The sequence below is a fragment of the Magallana gigas genome, chromosome 1, assembly GCF_963853765.1.
Source record: "Magallana gigas chromosome 1, xbMagGiga1.1, whole genome shotgun sequence".
Classification (NCBI taxonomy): domain Eukaryota; kingdom Metazoa; phylum Mollusca; class Bivalvia; order Ostreida; family Ostreidae; genus Magallana; species Magallana gigas.
In genome coordinates this window covers 6,868,294-6,887,856 of record NC_088853.1, presented here as the reverse complement: position 1 = coordinate 6,887,856, position 19,563 = coordinate 6,868,294, and the positions used below count along the sequence as shown (strand labels likewise).

The window sequence follows — 19,563 nt, the reverse complement described above, 5'->3', positions numbered from 1 at the left end:
GAACTTTGGGATGTGTAAGTATCTCTACCTTCAAAAACGGTTTAAGATCAGGCGGTAGTTTGTTGTACCACAGTTTGTTCATATTTTTCTGGGAGCATGTATGGGCAACAACATCATACATGAAATTTTCATAAGCAAAGACAAGAGGGCTAGAATGTATTCCCCAGACATGCGCCTCGTCATCCATCAAATCAATGGCGTATTCTGGGTTTTCGTTGTACATACTATTCATCAATGCGATGCAACGCTGTTCAAACAACCTGAAAAAACCCCATTATATCTGTGTATATATATATATATATATATATATATATATATATATATATATATATATATATATATATATATATATATATATATATATATATATATATATATAAATTCAGAATTTTTATGTTCTTTCAAATTACTTGATCCACTAAATTGTTAATTTTTAAATTTGCTTTCAGAAAGATCTTAAATATCAATCCTATATCACTTATGCTTAAAATACAACATAAAGCGTATGTCATGAATAATAAAAAATAACATTGAAACTTAAAAACAAAATGTTTCACATCTCTAAAAAAAAATGCATGCTTTCGATTATATGTACATGTTTTCTGTTTGTTGGGGTTTCATCATTTTTTTTTGTCGGCAAAAATTTTCTTAAAGCGCAAATCACAATTTTAAGACTATGTGGCCAGTAGCTATATGAAAAAAAACGTTGTATTAGAAATCAAAATTCTAAAGTATTAAGTTTCTTGTACATTAGTTCGAATAAAGACTAAATTATAGTATACTTTGAATGTTCCTCCAAATCTACTGACAAAATCTGTTCTTTGAGATTGTTGGCCTTCTTTGATAGCTTTTTGAGAATAGCCGAACACACTAAGCCCGTCACTGCAAAGATATCAACCAAAAACAATTCAGAACTCATCAATCCGGTCAATAGAACATACATATCGAAGCTTACTTCATTCCATGTTTATCAGTACAATTTTCGTCAAACGTTTATCATCGGCAGTGCAGATGCAATATCAAATTTAATTTATTTCTTAACTTACATAGATGGTTTTCACTTCTAAGCCAGCATATTTCCGCTACTTCCTTTCTATTGGCGAAGATTGCCCAAAGTAAGATATCCGAAATAGTTGACTGATCTTGTGCTGATGCAAATCAAAATAAAAATGTATGCATTATTGACGTCAACAAATTAATGTAGTTTTTTTTATTAAACCTCCGTGTAATGATTAGGGATTTAATACTTGTAATGTCGATGTCAGCTGTAAGAAACCTTGTCCATGAAAAATAACAACAACAAACTGTCAACCATTTCAAAAATCCATAAAACGAAATACAAATTTAAAGCACAGCAACACGGACCTCTAAAAAGATAGAGGTATGATAAGGTGTTTAGGAGGAGTGAGCATTCTCTGCTGACCGGTCATGATGTCGAAATCGGGAAAAACTGAAATCAAAGTACTGAAGTACTGACGGGAGTTGATTTTATCGATTATCATTTATTCAAAATCAACGATATGTGATTTTGCATGGCAAGTAGTATCAGTAATCGGAATATTTCTAAGAAATTGTATGGATCCAGGCAAGATTGAAAACTCTTGTCTTGTTCAACCAAAAGCTCGGCTGTCTCCGTTTATCTCCGACAAGCAAGAGAGACTCTGTTTTGTCAGATATTAACGGAGCCAGACAAACGTCTGGTTGAACGAGACTACATTGAACTCTAGCGTAGGAATACATACGACTTTAAAAAATATCTTAACTGTCTGTGCAATTTAAGATCTTACTATTTTCATTGTATCAATAAATAAGTTTTCTTGAAAAACAATGCTTCAGAATACATAGCATCGAATTTATCGATTATTTTCAAGAACTAAATGTTGTCAGCGGTATAATTGATTTGTGCTTAGGTCCAAACACTGTTTCACTTTCGCTTTGCCCGAGTAAGTGCATAGGAAAGTTGATTAAAATCAACTCCCAAAAAGTCCGTAGACAATAAGGTGATTAATTATTGTCTAACAATTAGTATGAAAAACGTCAGTCAGCATGCGACCCAGTGGAAGGTTGTATTTGTTGACAAGGTCGTTGTATCGACCATAGAACTTGCGAAAAGATAACTTCAAACGAAACTGTTTTATCAACTTGTTTGTCAGTAGCTTGCCCTGCCTTAGAAACTGTTCATATGAAGAACATGCCCTTGTTGATCAAAACACCAAATGCAGGTGATGAAGTTATATTGCTACATAAGTATGGAAAACGTAATCACGTTTTTCAAAAAGTATTCTTGTTAAGTTACCAACAATGTCCATTTCATGTAAAATATCAAAATATCATACTATTTCAATGTCCACAAAAGTGGACTTTATGTTGTAATACTTAATTAAGTATACGTAAAAATTGTATTGATTACTTTATATAAATCTTCTTTAGAAGGTTTTTAACTTTGTGTTGTTTAAGACTAAATTTTCAATGTGATAAACGTGGGAAAATTAATGTTGAAGGTTTCTTTAACTTAAAAATTGTTAAGCATCAACGTCGGTTGTAAACCCTTAAAAAAAGTCAATAACACAAATGTTGACCTCGGTAGCGGGAAGAACATTAGCTTACATCATTTTAAAAGAGAAAAAAAACCAAGAAATACAAGCCCCCCCCCCCCCCCCCCCCATGGCTGCTTATGACAACTTTACAAGAAAAAATTGTTTAAATGTCGTGAACAAAATTCCACAAATTTTACAGGGTTTTCAGGAAAAGTGTTTGAATTTATTGCCTTTACACAAAGATAACGGTATTTTGAAGAGAAAAAAATCAATCAAAATTTCTTTAAAGGCTTAATAAATATCAAGGTACTGAAGTACTGACGGGGGTTGATTTTATCAATTATCATTTATTTTAAAATCAACTTACATGTATCTTGCATGGCAATTAGTTTCAAGTCTGTATTTGAATTACGCGTTTTTTTATTATATGCATTTTTAGACTTTTCCAACAAGAATTTCGAGAAAACCCATATAAATCATGTTTTGTAATATTTTAAGATAGATTTCAAACTATGTATTTGTAATCAAAACAATTCTAAAAAGTCGTATGGATCCAAGAACTATTGATATCAAGCTCTAGTCTCGTTTATCCAGACGCTCGGCTGTCTCTGCTAATCTCCGAAGAGCAAGAGAGCCTCTCTGTTTGTCGGAGATTTACGGAGACAGCCGCGAGACTTTATTAAACTCTGGCGTAGGAACACATGACACTACAAAAATATCTCAATTGGTCGTATTATATAAAATCTGACTATTTTCAAAGTGTTTATAGATAAGATTCCTTGAAAAGCAATGCTTCAGCATACATTACATCGAATTTTTCTATTATTTTCAAGTACTAAGTCTTGTCAGCGGAAATGATTTGTGCTTAGGTCCAAACACTGTTTCACTTTCGGTTTGCCAGAGTAACTGCATAGGAAAGTTGATTAAAATCAACTCCCAAAAATAGATTCCCTATGTTATAAAAACGAAACATTACTACATAGTGCGTCCCCCATTCGAATTTATAACAACATGGAATGACAAAGTTTTGAAGACGATAAACTATACGTTCAGTGCTTTGCTTTTTATCCCAAATATGTCTGCTATATAACTTCTAGTAGAGGTAGGTAATTAAAAAAGCTTCAATATTTTTGTTTGGAATTTCTCTCAATACCAGTCATATCTGCACATTTATAATAGGGTTTGTCTCAATGTCAATCATACCTTAACATTTATAATCCCCTCACACAATTTGTTGCGAAAGGGATATCAATGAACAAGTTTCATTGAACAAGTTTCAAAGAAAACTTTCGCACGAATGTTTATCAAACGTCGTACACTTCTTTGGCATGGAAATGTGTCACACCCTTTTAATTTCAAGTTAATTGATTAAATATTTATTTTAGATATCGTTATAATAACAATATTTAAAATTGAAACTTAATGTATGACTTGACAACACTGACTTCCAATTCCCTTCTCTGTAACTAATTAAGTGAAAGTAAACAGTTCAAGTTAACAATTTGATATATGTTTTATTTATTTTTATTTATTTTTTTTTTTTTTGATTTGAAGGTAAAAAAATAAACGTTATGTAGTGATGGAGAAAATCGTTCCAAATAAATAGCTGCAGGTATATTACTTTAGGTTGACATACGACATGCAAACTTGAATTTTCATCAGAGCTTACTATAAATCTTCTGCTACTTTTCATTTATATATAACAAATTTGAATTATTTATGGTTAATCTATGTCACTAAATGAAACTAAATGGCTAAACTTTCGTATGTTGTGTTTCCACTAGGAATAGACGAACAGTACAACCACGTAAATGTAACACCCCCTCCCCTCCCGAAACCAACAAAGTCTTCACCAAAAAGAGTCTGGGGATATGGAATAAATGAAATATTATGTATTATGAATTGAAAGTGGTTTTAAGAAGATTAATACTAGTGTCATATTTTTATTGCCTAAGTTTATATGCATAATATATCTATAATAAGTATCTTTGTATAATATATGCCGTAATATTCCACAAAACAATTTGGTCTCCTCAATTACATGTATATTTTATTTCTAATTAATGCATTTCGTCACAATATTTCATGTCGCGAGGGATGCTCTGCTGAGCTGTGATCTTGTTTAATAGTTGTTTTCATTTTAGATTCCAATGTCAAAGATGTTTCTCAACTGCTTGAAAGAAAAGAGCCCAGGCAATAAGGATAAGATGTAAACCTTTCTGGGAGTTGATTTTATTTAATCAACTCTCCTATGCAGTTAACCTGGCAAACCGAAAGTGAAACAGTGTTTGGACCTAAGCACAACCCATCACCGCTGACAAGATTTAGTTCTTGAATATAATCGATAAATTCGATGTAATGTACCTTGATGCATTGGTTTTTAAGAAACCTATTTATGAATACCTTGAAATAGTCACATCAAATAAATATACGAACAATTTCGTAAAAAAGTTAAATAGTATGAACAATTTAGATTTTTTTTACAGTCGTATGTATTCATACGCCAGAGTTCAATAAAGTCTTGTTCAACCATCGACTGTTTCCGTAAATCTCCGACAAGCAGATGGTCATTCTATATTTAGATGTCGCGTCATCAAGCTATCACGTGACCTGGTGTTCACATTCTCTTGCTTTTTGGAGATCAACGGAGACAGCCGATCATCTGGTTAAAAGAGACTAGAGTTCATTATTGCTTGGATCAATACATTTTATCGAATATTTCGATTACTTATACATAGTTTGATGGAATCAATTCTATATTTAATCATAACACAACACGATTCATACGGGGGTTTTCTCAAAAGTCTTGTCCGAAAAGTCCGAGAATTCATATTATAAAAATGTGCATTATTTTAAGATAGATTATAAACTACTTGCCAAGCAAAAAAAAAAACCATGTCGTTGATTTTAAAATGAATAATAATCGATAAAATCAACTCCCGTCAGTACTTCAGTACTTTGATTTTCTTATAATCTTATGAAAGAGTTTTACCGCAACATTGGCATTTTTCATATCTTAAAACTGAGCGACACAACGCTTCAGCTGCGTTTGCTACAACATCCTCTGGCGATGGGAAATATATCCATTTTCCTCCCATGTTTTTCAAGTACTTGTATACATGACACATATTGTTTGTCTCGTCTTCCTCTAGTTGCTAAAAAGATAAATTTTAAATAAGTTGTGGTTTGTATTTTGCTATTCATTAATATCTATATTATATTAGCATAAAAGTACCACTTTGTTAATATTTTTCTTTATTTTTTCAACTTAAAATTTGAATTTTCCAGCTTTAAAATTTGAATTTCAAACTTTAATCGTAGAATTAAAAATCAAATTGGTGATTTTTCCAACTGTAAAGTAAGATTTTCCAAATTCAATCTTGGAATTTTATTCTATGAAGTTGAAATTAAAAATCAACTTTAACTTAAAAATTTACAACACTAAAGTTGGAATTTTCAACTTTAATCTTGGATTTCCAACTTCAAAATTGGAATTGCAACTTTTTAGTTCGGTACGCGGTTACTCAGATGTATATTTTTTTAATAGTTCTAAGTTTATTTAATAAGGCATTAAAACATCAAGTTTAAAACTTTAAATGTCCATTGCACTTGTACATACAGTAATTAGGATTTCCGACGCCTCTAAATCTGCTAAATGACAGTTATCGCCTATGGCAGTGTTTATATAGTAATTATCGTGACCAACCACCTGTTACCTAGCTTTTCTCACCTTTGGCTGTCTTCTACCCTTATTTTTGGCCAACTTTAATGATTCGTTTTCACTGAACATCGTTTATATAGTCTATTATATAAATTAGATAGCACACAGAAGAGAAATTGAACAGACTTAAAATGCCGCCATCGACTTCAAAGGTCTGGAAATATTTTTAAAGAACTGAAGATTCAAAAAACATAAAATGTCAGCTGTGCGAAGTAAACTTATCCTATACGGGGGGAACGACAAACATGTTAAATCACATTCTACTTAAACATAAGGAGGAATTTGACAGGCCAGAAACTCCAGAAAAACAACCGACTTTATCGAATTTCGTCAATTCTCCAAGAAGCCGTAAATTCTCGCGAAAAGACACAGATGATATTACACGTGCGATTGTTGATATGGTTGTGTTTGATTACATGCTGTTACAAACGGTCTTAGGCAAAGGCTTTAAAAAACTACAAAAGTGACCAAGGTTTTACAGTTATCAATGTACTTGTTCATATTTATTTACACTTTTACTGAGTACCTGGATACTCGTTCGGAAAAACGTCCGAGTAACCGAGTACTAAAAATTGACCGATTTGATATCTCATATATATATATATATATATATATATATATATATATATATATATATATATATATATATAAAGTTTAACAACGGTAAATTTAAAAAAAAAAACTTTAAAATTGAAAATTCCAAAGTTTTAAAGAAAAAAATATAACCATTAATACACTTCCCTACTTAATGTAAAAGTACGGAATGAAATAGTCTCACCTTTAAAATCCACTCTATGTGCAAACAAGGAGGATCTTCCTTACAACCCTCGCACGCGACAGTCTAAAAGGAATATTATTGTTTATAGAAAAAAATGCGGATAGCTGGAACACAAATACTCTAACAAAAATATACACACCTGTCCGTACAGCTCAGGTAAATCCGCTTTTTTGAACTTCACACCTTTTGCCAACAAGACTCTCACGTAGTCGCATCGATTCGCTTTTAAAGCTTCCAAAAGAAGAATCTATAGAATTGAAAACACTATATTTAACTGTGATATTTCAGTTGACGATGAAAAATGTCGTTAATACATGTTGTTGTCTACATTCCATCGTAATGCTAAATCTACAAACGTGGTCGAACGAACTTGGGCTACTTTAAAACATATTTAAGAATAATTAGCATGAAGTATTATTATGAATATTATCATACTGTCCAAAGTTCCTGCTTCCATCAGATTTTGCTTGATATTTATATTATTTTTATTTTTATAAATACCTTTGTGCCTATACAACATTCATCCACTTAAATGAAAATAATGTTTTCAAACGTCCCCTCGCTCTATCGATTCTGGTTTCAATACACCACGAAATTGTAATAGCTATGAAAGTACCAGGATGATGGCGTTGAAATATTGTGTCAATTAATATATATCTTGAATATTTTCCCTTTCATCTATGAAAATTATATTTCTTTTACAGGTATGCGTAATTTATTAAAAACCGTTTAAAATTGGATGGAAACAATAGCTTCGGACAGGTTACTGAAACGGTTTGAAATAAAATAGACATGTGTCAACTCACTGGTCCACATTCTTCTAAACGCTTTGATTCTTGTAAAAGCTGGTATACAAAATAGAAATATAATGGGAGTGATGTAGGCGTGGAATACTTCGGATTAAGGACATGTGGTCTTGACTCCGTTTTGAATCCTTCCAAACTTTGGTTTAAAATATTCTCCTCTGGACTAACGGAATTTTTTAGCAATAATTTCCAAGTTAAGGAAAAACCTTTGAGTGTACGTCCATGATCAGGAAAACTCGAACTGCCTTGTCCCGATGTGTCTTCTTTTGTTTCCGAATTTTCTTTATAGAAATAATGGATATCATAATATCAAATAGGTTTTTCATCAAATAAAATGTTTTAATTCAACATATAGTATGCCGTCGTGATAACTGAGAAATGAGTAGGCTTATATTTAGATTTAGTAAAATTCCAATATACAAGAACTTGGGGTCAATACTGGTCAATTTAGAATTTCGAGAACCAACATACATGTATATCTTTTTGATCGTGAGTGTCCTTTTGTTACACTGTACGTATAAGTAATTGCTATCTAAACGAAAAGTGACTACTTTGGCTGGAGAAAAGACATTAAAGGTAGATGTACTCTCTCTCTCTCTCTCTCTCTCTCTCTCTCTCTCTCTCTCTCTCTCTCTCTCTCGTTTACATTAGTCGGTGTTTTGGCGGCTTGTGTCTTATTTCGGCTACTAGACTTAATGATGTATTGACAAAATGCTAAAATTTAAAGTACATAAAAACAACAGCTTATTTAACTACAATCGTTGTTTTGTATCATAAATCAAATTTATGTACTGATGTACATACCCGTAACCTCATTCTTAGAGTTCGTACAGTACTAAAAGTTTAAAAATGATATTATATCATATTCATCATAAAATATTATGTTTCAATTCGGATAGAGGATAAAGCAAGATATACAGCATGCAGCAGAAGAACTAAGACGATGTCAAGTATTTATATTTATTAAATTTAATGCGCAGAAAAAACATGCCCCCCTAGCTTTTATTTCCGTGAATAATAAAAAAATAATCACAAAACCTCGAGCGCTATATTTGATGAGATAATGTAGTGCTATCTGTCTTCTGTTATATTGTTTTCAAACTTTTTAATGAGTCATTTGTGTTGAGGTACCGCAATCTGTTCAGATTCAGAATACAAAATACAAATTTCAAACGTAAATCTCATCACAGCATACACCTAAAATTAAAATGTTACCATGTAATTAATTTTCTTAAATTCAAAAACTAGATTGTCATAAAAAAAATCGGCCATTATAGGGGACGAATTCATTTAAAAATATATCCCTCAAAGACAATTAAAATAATACAGATTGTAGATAACATCTTTCTACTGATGTATTGAGAAAAGCTTTCTGTTAATGTTGGGGGGGGGGGGGGTAAAGTACAAAAATAATTAGTTAAGTATTTTTACCAAATGCCGTCCTGGTTTTTTTATAACGAGACTTACGCATCTATTAGCCTACTTACAGCCACGATTTGTTTAATCAATATCAATACCTGGCAATGAAACGTATGATACCTGGTGCGTTATCTGTAGTTGCAATGACATGTTCCATGGACCAGCAACTTACTACTGTCTCTCCTACAATATTTGACAGCTTCAGGGGATCATCATGATCAAGGTCAAACACTCCAACCTAAGAAACAAAAAGCATTGGGTTACCGTTTTTCATCATTATTGTGAAATGTATCTCGAAAGCAAAACTAGATAACTTAAAACTTCTTATTGTGATCGGCTTTGGCCGATCACTGTTGTGTCCATATGAGGCATCCGGCAAATGCTTCCACGTGCGCACACATTTCGCTAGCATAAGTAGTTCTAAAAACTTGAAGTTTGGTTTAGTATTTATATAACATTTTACTCAGTTTTATTTCAATTCAATTACCTTAAGAGATGCAAACATACATCAAATACAGTTCGACCTGTAAATTTAAGAATGCACATTTTGTCTCACGCGTAAGACGATAGTTGTTTCTTCCGTAAGAAACTATACAAAATCAAGGACAGCCAAAAGATGAACCAGTTCAGTCAACTGAAAGATGATTGAAATTTATAATTGAAAGATAACTGAATGACATAGCTCAACCATTCAGTTACTTTGTCATACCTTTTAACATTCAGTCGACGGAATGGCACAGCGTTAAATTGTATCATGCGACTTCTTTTTAAAGCGCTAAGCATAGCTCAGCGCTTTATTGTCGTTAGACTTCTATTTCCGGTGCAAGGAATAACTGCCCTCTATGAGCATAAATAAACATCATTTAAACTGGTAAGAGGTATAGGGAACCAGTTATCTGGGTGACGATTGGTTTGCGGGGCTTACGTACATCAGCACGGGATGCTACGCAGTGATGAAAAAATATAGTGCGTATTCAGAAGCTAAAATATAGAAAAATAAAATCGATTCTTTGCAAGAAAATGTCAAAAACTGTGATAAATTACTGTTCAAAAGGTATAATTTGTGATTTTAACATATCTTTTTTCAGGCAAGTATCCATATACAAGTCGTGTTCAGCTTTAAGGTATCTCACTCCTCATGTTTTGATTTCATTGCGCAGATGATCATTATATTTGAAATGAATAGATTTTATTTATTTAATAATCACAGATAGATTATTATTTCATAATTACACAACATTCATAAAGAAAATCCATGTGAATTCAAGAAACAAACAAGTTTTTTGGGGAACTATTTTTTCGTGCGGAAGGTTTCTTAGACGAAAATGACCGAAACAACCAATTTATGAATTTTAAATATACTTTTCTTTTTATTATACTTTATTCATTATTCACATTTTTAACATTTGATAGGTTTGTAACATATTTTATAGGTTCTGTGTGACATGTACAAAATCAAATCTTGAGAATGTGATAGCCGTTTAGCATAAAATCATGCAAATATATAGAACATATCTGAAATTTTTTAAGCCAAATTTTGCGAGAATTTTACCTTTGAAGCCCTATATCTAAAATTTGACATCACTGAACCCCATGTTATATTATGTCAAAATGATACTGAATACACATCTAGGCAAATTTGATTAATCTTATAAAATTCTTGATATTCAAAAAGTTTTTATTTCAAATCAAATTGTAACTATTATAGAAATTGTCTATTTTAAGTGCAAAAAGGTCACACAAAAATTTATGCAGCTTCGTACAAATTTTTTGCGTAATCCCTCTATTCAGTGTGACCATTGTGCATAATTAAAAACAATATTTGAAGAAATAAGTTTGCTTAATCAAAAAAACTGACAAAAAATCCTAATCAGGATGAAATGTTGCATTTTAGGTGCGAAAAGGTCAAATTAAATAGGCCATAACTCAGAGGGATGGATACTGACCCCCCATTATCTTTGTATTTTTAAGTATGTTTTGTCTACAGATTTCAATGATATACTTCTCAAGAAAATCTTAATACAACAACATTGAGGAGTGGGTTACCTTAATTCACATCATCTTCAGAAAGTAACATATATTTAAAGAAATCTGGCCTTCGATACTTTAAATTGATATTCATTAAACATAAACCAAAATTTCGATAAGGCTCATTTCCGCCTACGCTTGCACACAGTAAATTTTCTTAGAACCAAGCTAGGTTAGCGCTTTTCAGTACTTTCAGTACTTTGATTAATTGAATGCCATCAAAAGGGGAACCAAGATTTGAATAGCGTAAAATATCTTAACACAAGAAAAGTTGTGCCAAGTTGGTTTATTAGTTCTGGAGAGAAAGACAAAAAAAAATGTAAAAAAGTTAACTACGAGGGAAGCAATGTTAACGACGACATTGGCTCTGTTGATATAATTGTACTCGATATTGATTCAAAATAACAATAGTTTTTTTTTTACAGTTTTCATTAGAAAAAAAAGCTAAACAATTTAAATTATTAACTTACAAGATCCTTATGTTTGATTATTTCTCCCAGATATTCTTGCAGTAATCCATATTTGTCATTATCAAATTGAATACCGAATGCAATGCTGGCTTTTCTACGAAATTCGTCATTTCTACAAATAAACAAAGATCATCAGTGATTTATATGATTTTGTCCACAAAAATATTTTTTTTTTAAAAAAGATAACTTTTTAATCTCTTTTTCTGTTATTGTTGTGGTATAACTCAATGAAAGTAATTACTTGTCTATGTAGTCAAGCACCAAGTCTGCCGCTTTTCCCGATCCTTTCATAATGATCACTGGGATGTTTTCTTTAAGTGCTTTAGCTATATGTACAATGGTCTTCAAGTCCCCTTCACAAACTATGATGGCTATGGGAACCGGCATTTCTACAACAATTCACATGTAGATGAAAAAACAACAAAGCTCAAAATAGAAATGAATAACATCCACAAAATAAGCATTACTTATATTCATTTTTGGACTGAAGAACGAAACTTCCTGTTTTGAAATATATTTTTCAAATTCTAGCAGCTGATCTTCGCCATCGCCGACATTGATCTCATAAACTGCTTGCGTGTTTTCATAAGAATGGAAGTTTGTATTTATATTTCCTGAAGTATCACTTGAGGGATGATTTATCTATAAAAAAAAAGAACCTGACTTGCTGAAAATTATACTTTCTACGTCAAGCTGAAAAACATTTTTTTAACTTAATTCAGTTAATACTACAAAATTTAGATACATGTATCTTAAGTGTCGGTTTAAATACTGCACACTGAAGAAAAGAAATTGAAAAGGCCGAGTACAGTTCGAGTAAACATGACCTTGTGCATCTCCTAAATTTCACGTAGCCGTAAGTGCAAACTTTTAACTGTCCTCTGCATTGGTTTTCATAAAAAAAAAAATAACATTACATGTAGTGTTTGTTATTTAAGCAATTGTTATGTTATGACTCTGATTGGGTAAAATGCTAAAATTGCGTTTACGCGTCATCGTTTCCCGGTACTGTAAGCAACACGGAAAGAAAAAGTATGATTCACTCATTCATTCGAGGGGGTGATAACTTTTTAAGATATAATTTATTAACAGAGCTTTAAGACAAACATATTACGCTTTAAATGTGTTATTTTATTTTTAAAAAATATTCTTATAGGCCATTTATTACCGCAATGTACCATTTTTGCAGAAAAAAATGGTTTTAATTATATCCCTGAACCAAACCACGAGGGAAAGTTTTGTTGTTGTTGTTTTATTACACCATTTGGCGACCTTTTACAATGGTTATCATTTATTTGAAAGAAATGCCTAGGGCAGAAATACACAAATTGGGAAAATATGTAAATGTATCGCTTTTTCAACAAATTAACATAGGGTACTATAGTAAAAACTGAAAAACTTAGACACTGCGAAGTTGTAAATGAATTATTCTTTCATCTGCAAAACTACATGCAAGAAAATGTCATAAAAATATCTAAGGTAAAATTAAATAGACTCGGTGAAACTGTAGAATAAACAATAGATATACAGGTTCATCTAGGTCATATATATAGTTGTTTTTGTGAACCAAACCAGCAAACATAACCTTTTTGCCAGCAATGTTGATGAGTTTGACATGTCTATTTGGATCACCAATGTCCTTTCTGTCTCTCCCAAATTCCATAGCCTCATAATGTTCATATGCCTCCTGTATGACGTTTGAAACGACTTCATCATTCTCGCGGAATAATATCCAAGTCTCTACAACAAAACAAGCATTTCTTTCTTTTTTTTTATTTTGGTAATATTTTCAAAAGAATTAAACGACTAGCATCTACTTGTAGCTTTCTGTCTTTCTGTGTTTATGTTTGTCTGTTGATCATTCATTTTCGTTACCAATATGATTAAATGATCTAATTCTATATATATATATATATATATATATATATATATATATATATATATATATATATATATATAGTGTAGACCATAAATAACTTTTTTTGCCATAATTAACATATCATAGATTATTAAAACCTAGAAACTGTTAATTCTGGTATGTAACACTGTTTTTTAAAAAATAAATCAATAAATAAAATGGTTGATTTTTTACATGAAATAAATGTAAGAATGTTGTACTTTAAATCACTTTTTGTTTTAGAGAATGGTAATTCTCAAACAATTTAACAGCGGGAGTGCTTTTAATGCTTTTTCTTCGGTGCAATTCTGTCAGTGTTCAACACTGACTATGTATACAAGAATATAATATTTCAGGTTTCATTTTATTGATTACTCCTTTTTTGCAATGGCAGTGTCAATGCTACTCGTTTTACTTAAAAAAGTATACATCAACAGTTATACCTCCTCCACTCTTTGCTGCCTCGATCAGTGCTGTCTGAAAGAGAGTCGTTGGCCAAGGTCTGGGTACAAAGCTATCAGAGTCTCCAATCACAGAAAACACCATGGTGGGCGTTGAATTAATATTCACGGCATTATTTCTATTTTCGTATAACTGATTCGTCTGGTTTTCGATATTACTTTCATTGATTTTTGGTTTTCTTGTTGTGTTTACTTCTTCCCTGATGTTCTTCCATAACGCGTCAACGTCAATTGTGCTCTTAAAGTTCAAAACCAAACAACATCCTGATTAGTTCAGCTTTACACGGTGATCTCTTAAAGGATTAACAATTGCTGAAAAAGCATTACATGTTCATGTCTTGTTTTTCATCTTGTTTTTAACAATGAAATGAAATCAATCAAATAATAATATGATATCATTTGTCTTAGAAAAGAATGTTGATGTGTGCCTTTAAAAGCCTACATTTAGCACAGCGTGAACATTTGTAATGAAAACAATGAAATATCTAAACCAAGTTTGGGGATAGAGCCCTCACTGACCATATTTGTTAAGACAATGTACGGTGAATTAGTTTTAGATTGTATGCCGACAAGATGCTTTAATGAATTTATAGACTATTTTCACATAGAAAACAAGTTGAAAAAAAACTGTTACGGTACACGCAACGTATTTTTTTTACAATCATATCATATCGTATCGTGTATTAATCCTATCGTATCGTGCCTGTATACTGTTCTATCATGCGTTAATCCTATCAGGTTTATCGTTCAATTTTAAAAGGCCGTTTTTCGTGTTAACCGTTTTGTGTCTTTTCATACTCAAGTAAATCTTTTTCAAAGTTACAAGTCGTTCTTAAACGAAAATGGATCGAACAAGAAATGTAAACAATCCTATTCAACTTTCTAACATGATACTAATTTCATAATTCTTTAAAACAATTAACCAATATTACATGTGAATTATATCTGTAAGCAGTGAAAATGAAACACAAGTATTCCTTTTAAAGAAATGATCGGCAATGATGATATATTGATAGCTAGAAGCAATCAACATGATCAGTTTGATGTAAAATAATTTAAAAAGTACTGTATTTTTGCAAAATATAGAATATTTTGAATATGTACACCATAATTTCATCATTATAAACCGTCAACAAATTTGATTTTGAAATAAATTTTGGGAAAGCCGTTCGTAAACTCCTTCTCTAGTTTTGTATTTTTAACGTACATGTAATTATTAAATGTTAATGTATCTTCTTCAGAATACTGAGTAGGGCTCTTCAAAGAGCATTAACACGTTTACAAAGAAAGAGTTGTATCAAAATAATTTAATGCGACTGAAAAACATTGAATGCCATCATAACTTGCAATTGAGGTCGCATTATAACGTAACCTTGTTTATAAATCAAGCCGTCTTTCTAGCTACTATTATGCAACATCAGTAGATCGAAGTCAGTTCATGGAGCATCTTCTTATGATCGAGGTCAGTTCATCGAGGTCAACTGCATTACTGAATGAATCTTTCGATCGAAATTCTTATGCGTGAGACAAAATGTGCATTCTTGCATTAACAGGTCGAACTGTATTTTATGTATGTTTGCATCTCTTAAGGTAAATGAATTGAAATCAAACTGAGTAAAATGTTATATAAATACTAAACCAAACTTCAAGTTTTTGTAAGAACTACTTATGCAAGCGGAATGTGAGCACACGTGGAAGCAATTTGCCGGATTTCTCATATCGACACAACAGTGATCGGCCGAAGCCGATCACAAAAAAAATGTAAACTATCGAAGTTCTTAGGGACAAGGTAACATATTTACCTGTGTATCGAATATGTTAAATCGCACACTGAGTGCATACCTGTAAACACTATCTAGTATGTAATAAAATTCGTTTTTTATGGCATAATTTATGTTTACTTAAAACAAGAGTTGCATTTTAATTGAACAAGTGTGATATTTGATCTTGGGTTGAAATGTCGTCGGCGATCAGCAAGGGTGTGCTGAAATGAAAACAATATTTACTAATTGTAAGCGGAATGTGTATCTGCGTAAACATTTATCTAACTTGTATGTACATATATAATTCGTGTTAATGCCTAATATTTTTATACAGATTTGATAGATTTTATATTTATTTAGAACAAGAGTTGTATTTTAATTGAAATCGCTATTTTCCGTGTGGTTTGATCTCGGGCTGCAATGTTCGCGGCGATCTGCTAGGGTGTTTGATAATGAAAACAATGTTTCAAAAAATATTTACAATTTAAACCCATAGTTTTTGTTAACAAATTTTAACTCGTCATTTTTATACATTCTATAACTGATGCAGTGATGATTAACAACTCGACATTTGTTGATAAAAAGGAAATTACACGTATATATTGATTCCTACGTGTTCTTTTAAGAAAACGCGTAGCGCATTGATGAAAAAGTTTTCCGGTCAATTTTTTCTTTGATGCGTCGATCAATAGAACAATTATTATCTTCATTTCTTATGATTTAATATAACATTTTCAAATCAAAATATGTGAAGTGTCATTGGTCAAAAATGTAAATAATGTAAATGAAGCGGCGCGTATGAATACAAAACCACAACAGCTACAATATTCAAAATGGATGCGCCTTCAGCTGATGCAGAGCTATTGAACTGAATTTAATGGATTAAACACAAATAGTGAGTTAAAATCTGAACCGGCTCAATTGCACACGATAGGAAAATACATGCGATAGCTTGTGATATTATTCACTGTGCAGAAAAATCGTAATAAAACTAGTTTTCGTGTGAGATCGCTGGAATATGCGAATGGACATAACCATCCAAGGAGAGGCGATCGTGGACGAAAATAGTTGATATGTCGATAAAGAATAGTATGTATAAGCGACTTTTGTAAACGTTGTGGTAGCTATATAGCCAGTGATGTACTTAAATGGTATATCTTCCGGTTGGAATGTGCCGAAGGAAGGAGTTGATGTACTCATAACGATGCTTATTCTGAATTTCTTATGACCGATCATGTAGGGTACTGTGTAAAATCATCGTTACCAAATTTGAAGAGCAGTGTTACCGTGAAAGTGTATGGGCCTATATGTTCGTTATTAATTATTCTGGAAAAGGAACAACCAGCTTCGCAGTAATGTTGATTGATCTCAAGCAGACGAAATCGTGAGAAGACGCTCAATTTTCTGTTTCAGGAATAAGATATTGTGTTGTGTATTTTGTTTAAGGTTAAACTTTCAAGGTTTTATATTTATAAAGTTGTATTTTGTTTGCTGACAATAAAACAGACACAACTTTACATTTTGTTGACAGTGTTTTATCTTGGAAATTCCCGTTCTATAAATAGTGTTAGATCAGAACAGTTGAGAAAAGTAGATCCGGCAAAAATTTTATTGATGCAGGTATCAAAGAAATTTTTCGACCAATCAGAAGCGCCGATATCTCATCAAACGAATAAATATTAAATGATTCTCAAATACTGCCGTTTTCAGTTTAATCGTGAACATCGTATAACGAGATTATACTTTGATCATGGCCATCGTTTGTCCTTTCCTATCGTGTATCAATCCTATCCTATTGTGCGTGTATACTGTTCTATCGTGCGTTTATCCTTTTCTACCGGGCGGGAATCCCATCCTATTGTTGATCTTGTTGATCTTGTAAAAAAAGAAAAAGAAATAACGTTGCGGGCCCTGTTAGCCTATCATCTGACACTGTTTTCCTTTTCCCCCCATCTATTTGCTTTATTTCAAAATAAATTATTATAATTAGTTTTACGATTCGTTACTATCAAACAGTAGCTATACTGCATATATGTGGGATATGAAACCCGAGGAAATGAAATCATGCGATATGCGTTTCGGAACATTTGATGAATGGCTAGGACAACCTTATATCAGTAAAACACTTTCATCGTAGTTTACTCATTTTTCATGTAATTACAATGTTTCATTTAGATAAAACTGTTAATTTAATTAGCTAGGGATAAAATCGAAATCAGTTAATCATCGTTTTAGACCTCACTGAGCTAGTTTATAATATCCAATGATTAAACACAAGAGAGATACAATTTAAATCGCTGTCATTTGTAATTAACGTTTATTGAATTGTAACGCTCTAAGTGGCTGCTTAATAGTTTAAAGGTAGCTGTTGTTAACAACTTAGTAACAATGCAGAACAATAATCGGAGACATTTAAAATATTATCTTTAAAATACGGCGGGTTAAATTGTTCTTAAAGTACACTGAGTGTACAGTTTTACTTATGTAGTGATAGAAGTCGTCAATAACACACATTTACACTATTGTGAAAAATAAAGGAACAAAATTGTATCAATTTGCATGATAATCGTTGGTAGCACTCCCCAGCCAATTTACATCCTCGACAAAAACAAAATCGAAGAGTAAATTATCTTACTAAAACTAAAAATGGACGCATTCACGAAATAACACAAAGAAGCAGCAACAACAATATCCACGTAAAATGGCTCCCAGGAATTGAAATTATTCCAAAATATTCTTGTCAAATTATTTTTTTTTTCTGTTAATGTTCCCAATGCTGTTACATTTGTGTTTAGTCTAACTCTATATTTTAACTTATGGAGTTCACCGTAGCTCACATGTAATTTTTATTTTCATAGTTTCCCCGTGTTTGTGTTTTGCTATTTATTGCATGTATCATCATAATCCTTATATATTTCAAAGATGAAATAAGTTTACACGTTTTACAAAGATCATTGTTGTATTTGATATTTATTTGTCTAACAGATATTTGTTATTTATTATTTTCGGTAATAATTTGAAAGTTGCGGGTATTAGTATTGTCAAAAACTAGAATACACATAAATGATAATTCATGTTAAGCTTTGTACGTTTTACAAACCTTTGTTTAATTAAAAGGAAATAGTTACCAAAATTCATAAAAATAAATAATTATGAAAAAAAAATTACCTGATGGTTAGGGTCTATCGTCGATGAATTTGCAAATGTCGGCATCTTTTGATTTTTGATAACAATTCACATTCACAATTCACAATTTCACATCATTAGGACACGCTTAGTTCTTTCAGAAGTATCTTTCTACAATTTCAATGTGACATTAAATCAGCAAAACCTTTTTTTAGTTACATATAGACGAAACTATCGTCTGTTGTTTCTTTCTTTTCAATCTCAAACGGACTGCTTATAGCAACGAACCCCGGTTTAAATGTCTATCATCATACAATATGTTTAGCTTTTATAATGTAATCTTTTAAACACGAGCTTCACAACAAATGATATCGTTCTGAACAATCAACTCAACGTTTTTTACATTGATTATTTTATCAAAACATCAATCAATTCAGCTGATTTGCTACTTAAGAATCAGCCGGCATTACACACATCTCTTAATTTTACATGTCATTTTATTATAAACAAAAAATAAAATTAAAAAGGCATACAGAAACAGAAATGAAGCTGTAATA

General features: G+C 31.6%; 1 protein-coding gene across 1 annotated transcript in view; it reads right to left on the bottom strand.

The window, feature by feature from the left end:
- Nucleotides 1-19,303, bottom strand: part of LOC105317633 (transient receptor potential cation channel subfamily M member-like 2) — a 32,717-nt gene extending 13,414 nt beyond the window's left edge. The window contains exons 1-14 of the mRNA XM_034464686.2: nucleotides 19,049-19,303; nucleotides 14,100-14,355; nucleotides 13,345-13,499; nucleotides 12,227-12,401; nucleotides 12,001-12,148; nucleotides 11,760-11,871; nucleotides 9,382-9,499; nucleotides 7,843-8,123; nucleotides 7,176-7,283; nucleotides 7,037-7,099; nucleotides 5,530-5,692; nucleotides 1,047-1,148; nucleotides 783-882; nucleotides 29-260 (exon numbers count right to left, since the gene is read on the bottom strand). Coding sequence (XP_034320577.2) covers nucleotides 29-260; nucleotides 783-882; nucleotides 1,047-1,148; nucleotides 5,530-5,692; nucleotides 7,037-7,099; nucleotides 7,176-7,283; nucleotides 7,843-8,123; nucleotides 9,382-9,499; nucleotides 11,760-11,871; nucleotides 12,001-12,148; nucleotides 12,227-12,401; nucleotides 13,345-13,499; nucleotides 14,100-14,355; nucleotides 19,049-19,093 — 2,058 coding nt within the window. The 5' untranslated portion in view covers nucleotides 19,094-19,303. The remainder of the gene's footprint in view (nucleotides 1-28; nucleotides 261-782; nucleotides 883-1,046; nucleotides 1,149-5,529; nucleotides 5,693-7,036; nucleotides 7,100-7,175; nucleotides 7,284-7,842; nucleotides 8,124-9,381; nucleotides 9,500-11,759; nucleotides 11,872-12,000; nucleotides 12,149-12,226; nucleotides 12,402-13,344; nucleotides 13,500-14,099; nucleotides 14,356-19,048) is intronic.
- Between the last annotated feature and the right edge of the window lie 260 nt (nucleotides 19,304-19,563).